Source organism: Nematolebias whitei, chromosome 8 (genome assembly GCF_014905685.2).
Source record: "Nematolebias whitei isolate Nwh7 chromosome 8, NemWhi1, whole genome shotgun sequence".
In the NCBI taxonomy this organism is placed as follows: Eukaryota; Metazoa; Chordata; class Actinopteri; order Cyprinodontiformes; family Rivulidae; genus Nematolebias; species Nematolebias whitei.
In genome coordinates, this window is record NC_056505.1 from 2,947,461 (window position 1) to 2,958,355 (window position 10,895).

Below are 10,895 nucleotides of genomic sequence, written 5' to 3' on the forward strand. Positions count from 1 at the left end.
CCAGAGGAGGGACAGTGGTTTGGACATGTCCAGAGGAGGGACAGTGGATATATTGGTAGAAGGATGTTAGAAACGCAGCTGCAGGAAAAATACAAAAGAGACATATGGATGCAGTTAGAGAGGACATGGAGGTAGATGGAGTGAGGACAGAGGACACAGAGGACAGAGTGAGATGGAGGAGGAGGATTCGCTGTGGAGACCCCTGAAGAGGGAAAGGCTGAAAGAAGATTTACACGGTGTTATAATTTGTCTTGGGTGGGGGGATACCAGAATGGGCCGGCCCACCCTCTGGCGCTGGGCCCAACTCTCAGACTGCAGGTTTACTTCTGGTTCCTAGAGTTTCCAAAAGCAGAATGAGAGGAAGATCTTTCAGTTCTCATGCTCCTCTTTTGTGGAACCAACTTCCAGTTTCTGTCCATGAGGCTGACACATTGTCCAGTTTAAGACTGGGATTAAGACTTTCCTTTTTGATAAATCCTATAGTTAGGGTCGGCTTGTTATGCTGCTATAGACTTAGACTACTGGAGGACAAATCATTTCCATAAATGATTTGCTAAAATTGAATAGTTTTCATTTGATACTATTTCTATCTTAACACGTTGACCTGCCATTGTGTATCTGTTCTTACCAAACCCAGCCGGTCGAAGCAGATGGTCCTCTTGTCCTGATCCTGGTTCTGCTAAAGGTTTCTTCCTCATGAGGGAGTTTTTCTTTCCACTGTCGCCTTCGTGCTTGCTCAAGATGAGAGTTGAGACTCAGTCTGCTCCTCAGATAATTAATGTTATTAACCTACTTTTTATGTGTATGAATGTTTTGTGCAGCGCCCTGAGCCGACTTCTGTTGTGACTTGGCGCCATATAAACTGAAATTAATGTCTGTACAAGTAATCAGATTGCACTTCATGTGCAGATTTAGTAAACTAGAAAGATTAATGTGTCAAAACATAATTGTTGCTGATTGATGGTTAAATCTACGAAATACCAAAGCTACCACATTTTGACTACTAATAAAAAAATAAAATGGTCTTTAACTTTCACTCTGACTTGTCATTTTATGACAATGCAGTGGGACAGACTTTTATTTTGAAGGGCACGGACACTTTCCCGCCCTTCCGCCATCTTGGCGCAGCCAGCTTGACGCAGCGGAGCCAAACGGAGGCAGAGCGGATCAATTTGGAGCTTCGGCGGCTGATCGGGATAATGCAGCGCCGTTGACTGCCGTGTCGGTAAGTGACTGCGGCCTGTCGCTCCGCGCACCGAGCCCGGTACCGAGCCGTCCGTCCGGGCTCACGGTCCCCGCGGAGCGCCGAGCTGGGCAGCGTGTTCCCCCCCTCCCCCAGCAGCAGACCTCCCCTTTCTTTGTTCGTCTGCGCCTTTTCTTGCGCCTCTGCGGGTTTTGTAAATAGTGGCGCAACATGGCCGCCGTGTTGCGGGAGGAGCGCGGTCAGCCGCGCGCTGCTCGTGAACGTTCCTCGCGGGCTCGTGGTGTTTTCGTGGCGGCGGTTCTCCTGGAGAACCTCTGCGCGCACATCTTTATCATCAGCAGCCACAACAAGCCGCGCTGCAGCTCCGGGCGCCGCCGCCGCCAGGGGGCGCTGTTGTCCCGCAGCAGGAAAATAAAACAGGCGAGGTTCGTGCTGGTCCCGACCCGCCTCCTGTCTGGATCTTGTTATTATAAGTCAAATGTTTTTATGGTTCCAGCCCTGCAGCCGCACAGAACCAGTATTTTAGGAGCTCTAATGGTGTTTCTCTAAACCAGAGTGAGGCGTTGAAGCACCTCCCCAGTCCACACACACCTCACCTGCAGCCGGTGACATCACCTGCCTGTGTTGAAACGCCACATGATGAACTAGAGAAAAACCGGTTTTACTTCAGTGACTCTGAAAGGCTGATGAACTTATTGTCCTGCTGGACCTCCACCATCCACGTAGAACAACCTAACAAGGTAAAGTCAGCTCCTCTGGACGGATTCTTTGTTGAAACGTTTCGTCTTTTATCCAGAAGACTTCTTCAGTCTGAGGAGCTGCAACAAAAGTGACTTTTAAACCCCAAAATACATTAAAGACTGGTTCATCCCAAAGATCCAGTCCCCCGGCACAAACAGAGTAATATTGTGTATGCTGTTCAGTGTCAGGAGGGTGATCAGTCTTACATCGGGGAAACAAAACAGCCACTGGCCAAAAGGATGGACCAGCACAGAAGATCACCATCATCAGACCAGGACTCTGAGGTCTACACTCATCTCCAGGCCAGAGGTCACTCTTTCAGGGATGAAGATGTTCACATCCTGGACAGAGAGGAACGATGGTTTGAGAGAGGAGTAAAGGAGGCCATCTTTGTGAAAAGAAACCGTCCATCATTAAACAGGGGCGGAGCCTCCAGGTTCAACTGTCCCCCTCTTACAATGCTGTGATTGCTAGTATCACTCAGCCTTCAGGTGCTGATGGTCCTTCTTGACCATGTGAGCAGCTGGTTCTGGATGTCAGCAGCAAACTGGTTCATGAACTATATAAGTGGTCTTTTGTATGTACTGAAGGAGAGCTGCTCTCTTCTCTCACTGGAAGATCTACACAGTTCCTGCTGCAGAGGAAAAGTTCACAACATCTTACAGGACACGATCTGTTTGAACTGTTACCATCAGGGAAACTGCAGATCCATCAAGACCAGAACAAACGGATTTAAAAATAGTTTCATCCACCAGCCGCTGCTGAACTTAACACTGGATAAGTGCAACAAGGGACACGTTTGTGTAATATCAGTTTACTTGTGTTGCACATTTGGAGTGTTTAAAATCTGCAATTATTACCTTTTATACAGTTTTTATATATATCTGTGTGTGTGTAATTATTTTGTTACACTGTGGGAAGCAAACCCAATAAAAAAATAGGTGAAAAGGTCTATTCTGTTTTTCAGACTGAGTTTGTTGCAGCTCCTCAGACTGAAGAAGTCTTCTGGATAAAAGATGAAACATTTCAACAAGAAGACTCCGTCCAGAGGAGCTGACTTAGCTTCGTTAGAAACAGGAATAGTTTTAAAACTCCAACACTTTGTGTGTAAAAAATGAACCCTGATACACTTTGGACCTCCCTCACTGGACCCGAGTCATCTTTAATGACCCCAACAGATTCTGGAAAACCATCAAGTCTCTCTCAGGCACCCCCCAATCATCTGACCTCCATCACAACTTCTCGTTAACTCTGTTCCTGTGTCAAATAAGCACGAGATCCTGAACTGTCTCAAACATTTTGTTGCTTCTGGTTCTTTATTTGACACAGTTACTAATCGATATAAACAATTTAAAATCCTCAGAAAAACTGTACAAATAAATAAATGTTCAACTTTTATTTGTGTTTAGCCTTCAAAGAAATTTGAAATCACCGTCAAACATAAAACTCTCAACTTTGTCATTATTAATAGTTATAACTTTAAACAACAACATACTTATTATGTTATTCTTAATGATTTAAACAAAAGTGATTCAGCCAGGCTAAAAAATAAAAATGCTCAGAGTTGCTGCAATAAACAGAAAAAAGAGTGAGTCAAGTTCAAGTTCTCAGGTCGGGGTCCCAGTTACACCCAACAATAGCAAAAATATAAATTGTAAAAAGAAACGGTAATAAAGATATAAACTAAGAAATATGCTAAACACTGATGGTGCAAAACAATACGCCGAACAACAGCAGCATGAACATGAGTCTGTGTGAGCAGATGTGAGATCAGCATCATGGATAATCAGCAGCACGAACATGAGTCTGTGTGAGCAGATGTGAGATCAGCATCATGGATAATCAGCAGCACGAACATGAGTCTGTGTGAGCAGATGTGAGATCAGCATCATGGATAATCAGCAGCACCTAGCACCAGTCAGAGATATTACAGGTCCAACATCTTCAGCGTAGAGTAACAACAAACACGTTGTGGAGGGGCGATGATTCATGACAGCCTCTAGAGGTTTCTGCCAACAAATACCAGCTGCTCTACATTATCTGGCTTCAGCCCTTTGCAAGTGACAGTGTTGCCACCTGTACTGAAAACCCTCTCAGGTGGGGAACTTGTGGCCTGATGGTTTTCCAGTTGGCTTACTGTGGGGAAGTTCTTTTGGTAGAGCTTCCACCAGTCCAGAGGATTTGACTCGTCGTCGGCACCTGGAGACAAAAGGTAGTTGCTGAGCTCCCTCTCAACTACCTGCTTTGCACTCAAGCCTCCTGTGTCGGAAGTGGCGGGCCTATGGAAAAAAGCTAGACAGACACTTCTTTGTTTTCTTGGCTGGAGGACCTGCTGCAGAAGCATCTCCAATGTCTTCTCCAACCGCAACAGCTCTCTCTCCCTTCCACATCTCCATCATCACAGCCCTCTCCTTGATGTGCTCTTCTTCTCCTGGGTGTACTGAAGCTTGAGTCTTGGCTCACCGAGGCATGCCACGTCAAGTAGATCCTCCATGGCTGGATCCTTGTACTTTTCTTTGACCCATCACTGTTGTCTTCATGCTTCTTGTGAGCTCTGTGTCATCCTCCGCTTCCTTCAAGATGGAAGTGTTGAAGAGCTGCATCACTGGTTTTAATAATGACACACTGACGCAGGGCTCACCGGACAAGGCATCAGTGAATTCCAGGAGTGGGCTTGGAGCTGCATCTACAGACTCTAAAACGTCCACATCAAGAACCAGTGACCCGGTCTTCTTGTCCTTTGAGGACCTCTGTGATGGCCCTTTTCTGCTCCAGGACCCGCTTCACCACTTGTTGACGGGAGCCCCATCTTGGTGGTGTTTCATGATGAGCTTGTGCTTTGGCAAGGTTTCTTTTTCCAAGAGGAGGAGAAGTCATCCACCACCTTTTTACAGACCCCAACTGCTCCGTCCTCTCGATGTCTTGGTTAACTTCCTCTGTAAACACAGAGAGAAAAAATACTGCAATATAATATGAAACATTTGTATTTATCTCAACAATTTATTCAGATTATTATTAGAGAAAAATTGCAATTCTCCTGGTTAAATATATTTGATTACATCTGATTTAAATAGAATAGAATAGAAACAGCCAGTATCGGGTATAAAGGTTCACACAAAAAATACAACAAATGATCAAATGTAACAAATTATCTGCTCCCTTATTGATAAGTCTGAGGTGAATACATCGCCTCAGACTGAAGACGAGACGTTTCTACTTTTATTAGTTTGTTTTTTGAACCGTCCAGACGACCTGACTTAACTTTTTTAGTTAAGAAATGACGCTTTACTACAGTGTAATGTCGTGAGTGTGCAGCTTAAAATACAAACTAAATAAATAAAACTCCTGTAGGTTACGCCTATTTTGTGTGAAGCATGTTGCATTTGCTACACAAATGATTTTCATAAAACTTCACACTCTAAACACAATAACGTAACACTCGAGTGTATTTTGACTGTAACTCAGCAGCAGAGTTCAGTCGGTGTCCGAAGCGTCGTAGTGTTGTGCATGTGTTCAGCTCAGCTGCTGTGATGGTGCCGGTCCCACTGTCTGGTGACGCAGACCTGGCGCTCGTCTCCGAGTCCCCTGGAGGCGAGCGCCTCTAAGTCCGGCTGCAATGGTTTCACCCGTGTGATCCTCAGGAACGTGGACCGTCTGGAGGCAGAAGCTGACGAGCTTCCAGTCTGAAGTGAACCGTCGGGCTCACGTATGGTTCTGAGGTTCTGCTTGAGCACAGGTCAGCTGTCGTCGAAAATGTAGACACCGACTTTAGTTGCTCCTCCACCCTTTCTCCAACTTCACCATAAAGTGCACGTATGGCTGTGCATGAAAAATATTTCCGTGCGGGGAGCTGGTATCTGGTCGACGACTGACCTCATTCGTTTGAAACCCACATTTTCCACTGAAGTGAACGGCGTCGCGTCTTTCGCCAAGAAATTTGTAACGGCCTTAGTTGTGTCTTCGTGACGTTTGGAGTTTTTGTCGTGTGGCGTGAAAACGGCAGTCTGCGTTGGCTGGATGGGCTTCTCTTGATGCAGCTGGGACCGGGGGTGGTGTTTCAGGGACACGTTGGCTCAGACTTTTCTTGTGCTTCATCTTCTGACTCTCAGAATATTCTACAGAGTGCAAACGCTTCAGATGGTGAAACAAGTTCGTTGTGTTCCCACCGCTAGTTGGAACGGCTCTCCGGGATATTTTGCAGCGCACTGAAACCAGATGTTTATCGGATCGTTCCACACCGAATCAGTCTTTCCTCTTATCAGTTATGTCGTCGTCTTTCTCTTCCCTTGAGAACGCTTCTTCAGTCATGAGCATGCATCAGGATGTTCTTCAGTCACATTCTGACGGGCACTCCTTTTGAGTAGAAAAGGTTCTGCGCGTTGTAGATTAGCCTAGCCTGCTACCACTGACTCCTGGACTCACGCGTAACATCTACGTCACCACGCACGTACGAAGTTTCTGTTCGGGTTGAAACATCAACCCGAACAGAAAAAGAAATGCGTCAGTGAAACGCTGTAATCCTATCGAAATATCGAAAATGTGCTTAAAACTCATCTCATCGTTATTGAATAAAAATATATCGCGAGATTTATCGATATCGAATTATTGTCCAGCTCTACTGTGGATCGGAACATCTTGTGTCATAAGATCTCAGGAACTGGTTTCTCAGAACACACCATTGGTTGGTTCTCTCTCTCAGACCGGTACTGCAGTAGATTAAATGGTGAACGTGGGTCGGCCGACCATGTGCACGGCCGTAAACGGGCGCATGTTTTGAAGGTAGGATGCACAGACTCCGAGCTTTTCTCCGTTTGTTTGTCGACTCTTGGCCCCGTGCGGCACGGCTTTACTCCCAGAGTCACTTTGAAGGCAGCAGGTGTCTGCTGCTGATGCTGCGTTCAGGGTCCTCACTGAACAAAAACTATTTAATGCCCTCGTGAAACGGGCTTCATTTGTAGCTGTGCATACGTGCAAAATGTTTTTAACCTGAATGTAAAATGTGACGTTTAAAGGCCCAAACAGAATAAATTTAAGGAGTTTGTGTTGAGAAACGAGGCGTTCATGGTCGACTTTGTCTCTCGTGTTTCCTCAGAATCGTTTTCTTCTCGAGTCCAGCAGAGTCCCCTGGTCTCCAGACGTTACTCTGCACCGGGTCTGAATGAGCTGCCTCCAAGGCCTGGCCTAGATCCTGGTTCTCCTCCTCCTCCCGTCACCTCCCTCCTTTTCCCTCCCCTCCCCCTCCCTCTCTCCCTTCCTCCTCACACCTGGACCAACGGACCCCTCCTTTAGGTGGATGAATGAAGACCCCATTCAAGAGCCCAGCGGCCCCACGGCCCCGAGCGGACGGGGGTGAGTTCATGATCCTGTTCTGATCCGGTCCAACCAGAGGTTCTTGTGCTGGGTCGTGTTCTACCAGACAGCAGTCTGGTCCTCCTGCTGACGTCTCGTTAATGTCACGTCATGCAGACTGTCCTTGAACGCATCACCAGCTGCTGAACGCTGAGTTTGTGTTTTGTGTTTCAGGACATTCAGGAGTTTCTGCAAACATGATGAAGAAGAAGAACCCACACAAGTAGGTTCTGTAAGAAAACACGTTTCTGTTTTTTAACGTTTGTTCTGAAGCTGAGAGCAGAAGTGGAGGATTCTTTCTTGTTTCCACTTGAGGAGAACCGGACCTGAGTGTCAGAACGTTCAGAGCTCCTGACCCGGTGCAACAAGAACCTCTCCGTGTGAAACCAACGCGTGGGATTACCTGTAAAAAACCGAGCAGCTGTTTCTGTCTTTGTTCTGACGATCCAGACCGTCCTGTGATCTGTCAGCGTTCTCCAGATGTTCCAGAAGTCCTTCAGAGTTTTTCCTCTGTTTCAGTCCTTCTTGAACGTTTTCAGAGGAATGATTTCAACCCTGACCTCGTCCAGACTGTAAAAACCAGCAGGAAGAACTCGAGTTGTGTCGACTGGGAACAGACGGGTTCAAGTTTAAATTGGATCTTCTGTCTTTTTGTTCCCCGCAGCCCGTCCCAGAAACACCACGTGTTCCTGGTTCTGCAGCTGGCTGTCCTTCACAGCTCCTTTGACTCGTCTCATCGTTGCTCCTTCTCTCTCTCCTCTCTCTTCCCTCCATCCCGCAGGAAACCGAGGACCAGTGTTGGGCCCAGTAAGACTCTGGTTCAGCCCAGGAGGAACATTGTCGGCTGCAGGATCCAGCACATCTGGAAGGAAGGCAGTAAGATTTAGAGTTTTCCAGTTAAATGATCTCTTGTAGTTTTAAATAACCCTAAACGCAGAGCAGTTTAAATATTTACTAGAAGATCGTTATGTTTGGTGAGAACGCGGTGCGGCTCTGAATGACTGGAGCCGACTGCTCCCTAAAAACGACAAGTAGCAGAAGAAGTTCGGCGCTTTACTCTGAGCGGAGCGCGTCGACCGAGAGGAGGATGTAGAGATGAGCCGGCCGAGGAGGAGCGAGTCGGACAGAACAGCTGTTCAGGACCCAAACGTGTCCTCAGGTGGATCACAATAGTTACACATTATATAATAATTATAATAAAGACACCTGGTGGTCTCTGCACACATCCATGGAGGACAGCGGAGGTTTGGGTGGGGCGCCTCAGCTTTAGTTTTAGCGTTAGCTCCGGAGCTAAGTTGCTAAACATGACAGGTTCATCACTTTTGATTGTTTGCAGCCAAATTTAGTGAATAACAACATAAACTAAACAAAATGTAACTTTATTGTCGCGTTCTAACTTTTTAGCCTTTAAACCTCGTGTTTTAGTCTCCACTGCAGCCTCTGGGCATCATCTCCCAGAATGCATTGCACCAGTAAAACAATGGATGACAAACATGATAAATGTATCCAGTTGTTAGGTGAAGGTAACGGAAGGATCGTTAGGGCCAACATGAACAGGAAGAGGTGTGTTTAAGGTCGCCTCTTGTCTCTGCGTCACGTCGACTCCGTCTGGTTCTGGTTGTTGACCCGTGTGTGTTTCTTCTCAGGTAAGTCGTCCCAGTGGAAGGGGACGGTTCTGGACCAGGTCCCTGTGAACCCGTCCCTGTACCTGATCAAATATGACGGTTTCGACTGCGTTTACGGCCTGGAGCTGTACTCGGACGAGCGGGTGGTGGGGCTGGAGGTGCTGCCCGACAGAGTGGGTGAGGAGCCGCCACCTCGGTCTTTACTGGGACAGAACCAGAACAGGTGTTTGACGGTACAATATGAACTAATGGAGTTTCTGCTGGGCTTTGGGCCTTGAACGCAGCACAGGTTCATTTACTGGTAAAATGTGTTTTCAGGTGAATTCAACGTTTTGCTCAGATTTCATATTTTTCTTTAAAGTTTTAAATTTAAAGAGGAAGTTGGTGAAAGTGAACGTGTCCTCTGGTTTCAAACGAGCTGCAGTCGTTCCACAGGTTTGTGGAAACGAGCAGCACGGTGCGACTCTGACCACGCCCCCTGCCTCTGTCTCTTTCTGATTGGTCCAGCTCCGGCCCGTGTCAACGACTCTCTGCTGGCGGAGACGATGATCGGGAAGGCGGTGGAGCACATGTTCGAAACGGAGGACGGGCCGAAGGAGGAGTGGAGGGGGATGGTCCTGGCCCGAGCCCCCATCATGACCTCCTGGTTCTTCATCACCTACGAGAAGGACCCGGTCCTGTACATGTACCAGCTGCTGGACGACTACAAGGAGGGGGACCTGCGCATCATGCCCGACTCCAGTGAGTGTCGGACGCAGCTCCTCAGCAGCACCTTGTTTTCTTTCTGGGCTCAAGTTTGAAATAACAACTGTTCTTAACGTGCTGACCCTGAAGGCAACACCCCGAGGAGGTGACGTTTAATGGCTCCTCTGTTTGCAGACGACAGCGTGGCGGCGGAGCGGGAGCCCGGCGAGGTGGTGGACAGTCTGGTGGGGAAGCAGGTGGAGTACGCCAAAGAGGACGGTGGGAAGCGGTCCGGGATGGTGATCCATCAGGTGGAGGCCAAACCCTCCGTCTACTTCATCAAGTTCGACGACGACTTCCACATCTACGTCTACGACCTGGTCAAGACCTCCTAAGTCCTGGAAGAGTTCCAAAAGCCCCAACGCACAACCAGGGTTCCAGAGCTCCTGAGACCCGACGAGGAGTTCTGACATGAGACGCCTTAAAAACGAGGACAAAGTACAAAAACAGTCCTCGGACCAGCTCATCGTTTTTGTCTCGTTTGTTTTCTGGATCCGCCAGAACCCCGAACTGTTTCCACCAGAACTGTCAGCTGTGGTTCTAGAACTGCTCCACCCTCAGACCCGGTCCTGAGACCCTGCAGACTGAGACCTCCTCCTCTTCTTCCTGGACCTACGATGGACCCTCTGGTGTCTGAGGAAGGAGGGGCAGCAGGTCCGAGTCCGTCGGGCTAATGACGGGACGGGTCAGGAAGAACCACCGAGCTGCTTCGCATCTTCAGTCCTCTTGGTCTCCTGCAGGAGGACCAGCGGTGCCGACAGTCCGAGTCCCCCCCGGCCCGTCAGTATGGTCCATCCGAAGCTGCTGCTTGGTCTAAACAGGTTCTGGTTCTGACTCCGTATTTGACTGAAGCAGTCCTCATCCTTCTGTTCGTGCCAAAACCAGGTCCAGATTGTGGACCCGGCCGGTCCTGACGGTTAAAGAGCAGCTCAGAAACGTTCTGGACGAGAACGTGTCGTTTTATTTTAGTAACCGTCACTGAAGCTGCGTCACCAAATCATCGTTCCACAAACGTTCGACTGGCGGCAGGTTCAGAACCTCAAACGGACCCTGTGAACAGAACCACGAGGACTTCTGAGGCGTCAGAAACCCAGCCAGCCGGTTCTGAGGCCCGCTCAAGAACCTGGATGTGTTTTATAAACTGGTTCTCATGTTGCTGCTGTTGTAGTTTCCAGTGTGTTTGTGGGTCCAGATGTTCTGTAAATGACCCGTTCTTTCGGTTCTCTCGGTCC

At 48.1% G+C, this 10,895-nt stretch overlaps 1 protein-coding gene across 1 annotated transcript; it reads left to right on the forward strand.

Moving 5' to 3' along the window:
- Positions 1 to 1,135: 1,135 nt before the first annotated feature.
- Positions 1,136 to 10,019, forward strand: spinb (spindlin b). Its single transcript, XM_037680134.1, has 7 exons — positions 1,136 to 1,225; positions 7,038 to 7,294; positions 7,469 to 7,517; positions 8,076 to 8,170; positions 8,941 to 9,096; positions 9,427 to 9,660; positions 9,799 to 10,019. Exons 2-7 carry the CDS (start codon positions 7,243 to 7,245, stop codon positions 9,996 to 9,998), a joined length of 786 nt encoding a protein of 261 aa, XP_037536062.1. The 5' UTR covers positions 1,136 to 1,225; positions 7,038 to 7,242; the 3' UTR covers positions 9,999 to 10,019.
- The last annotated feature ends 876 nt before the right edge of the window (positions 10,020 to 10,895 follow it).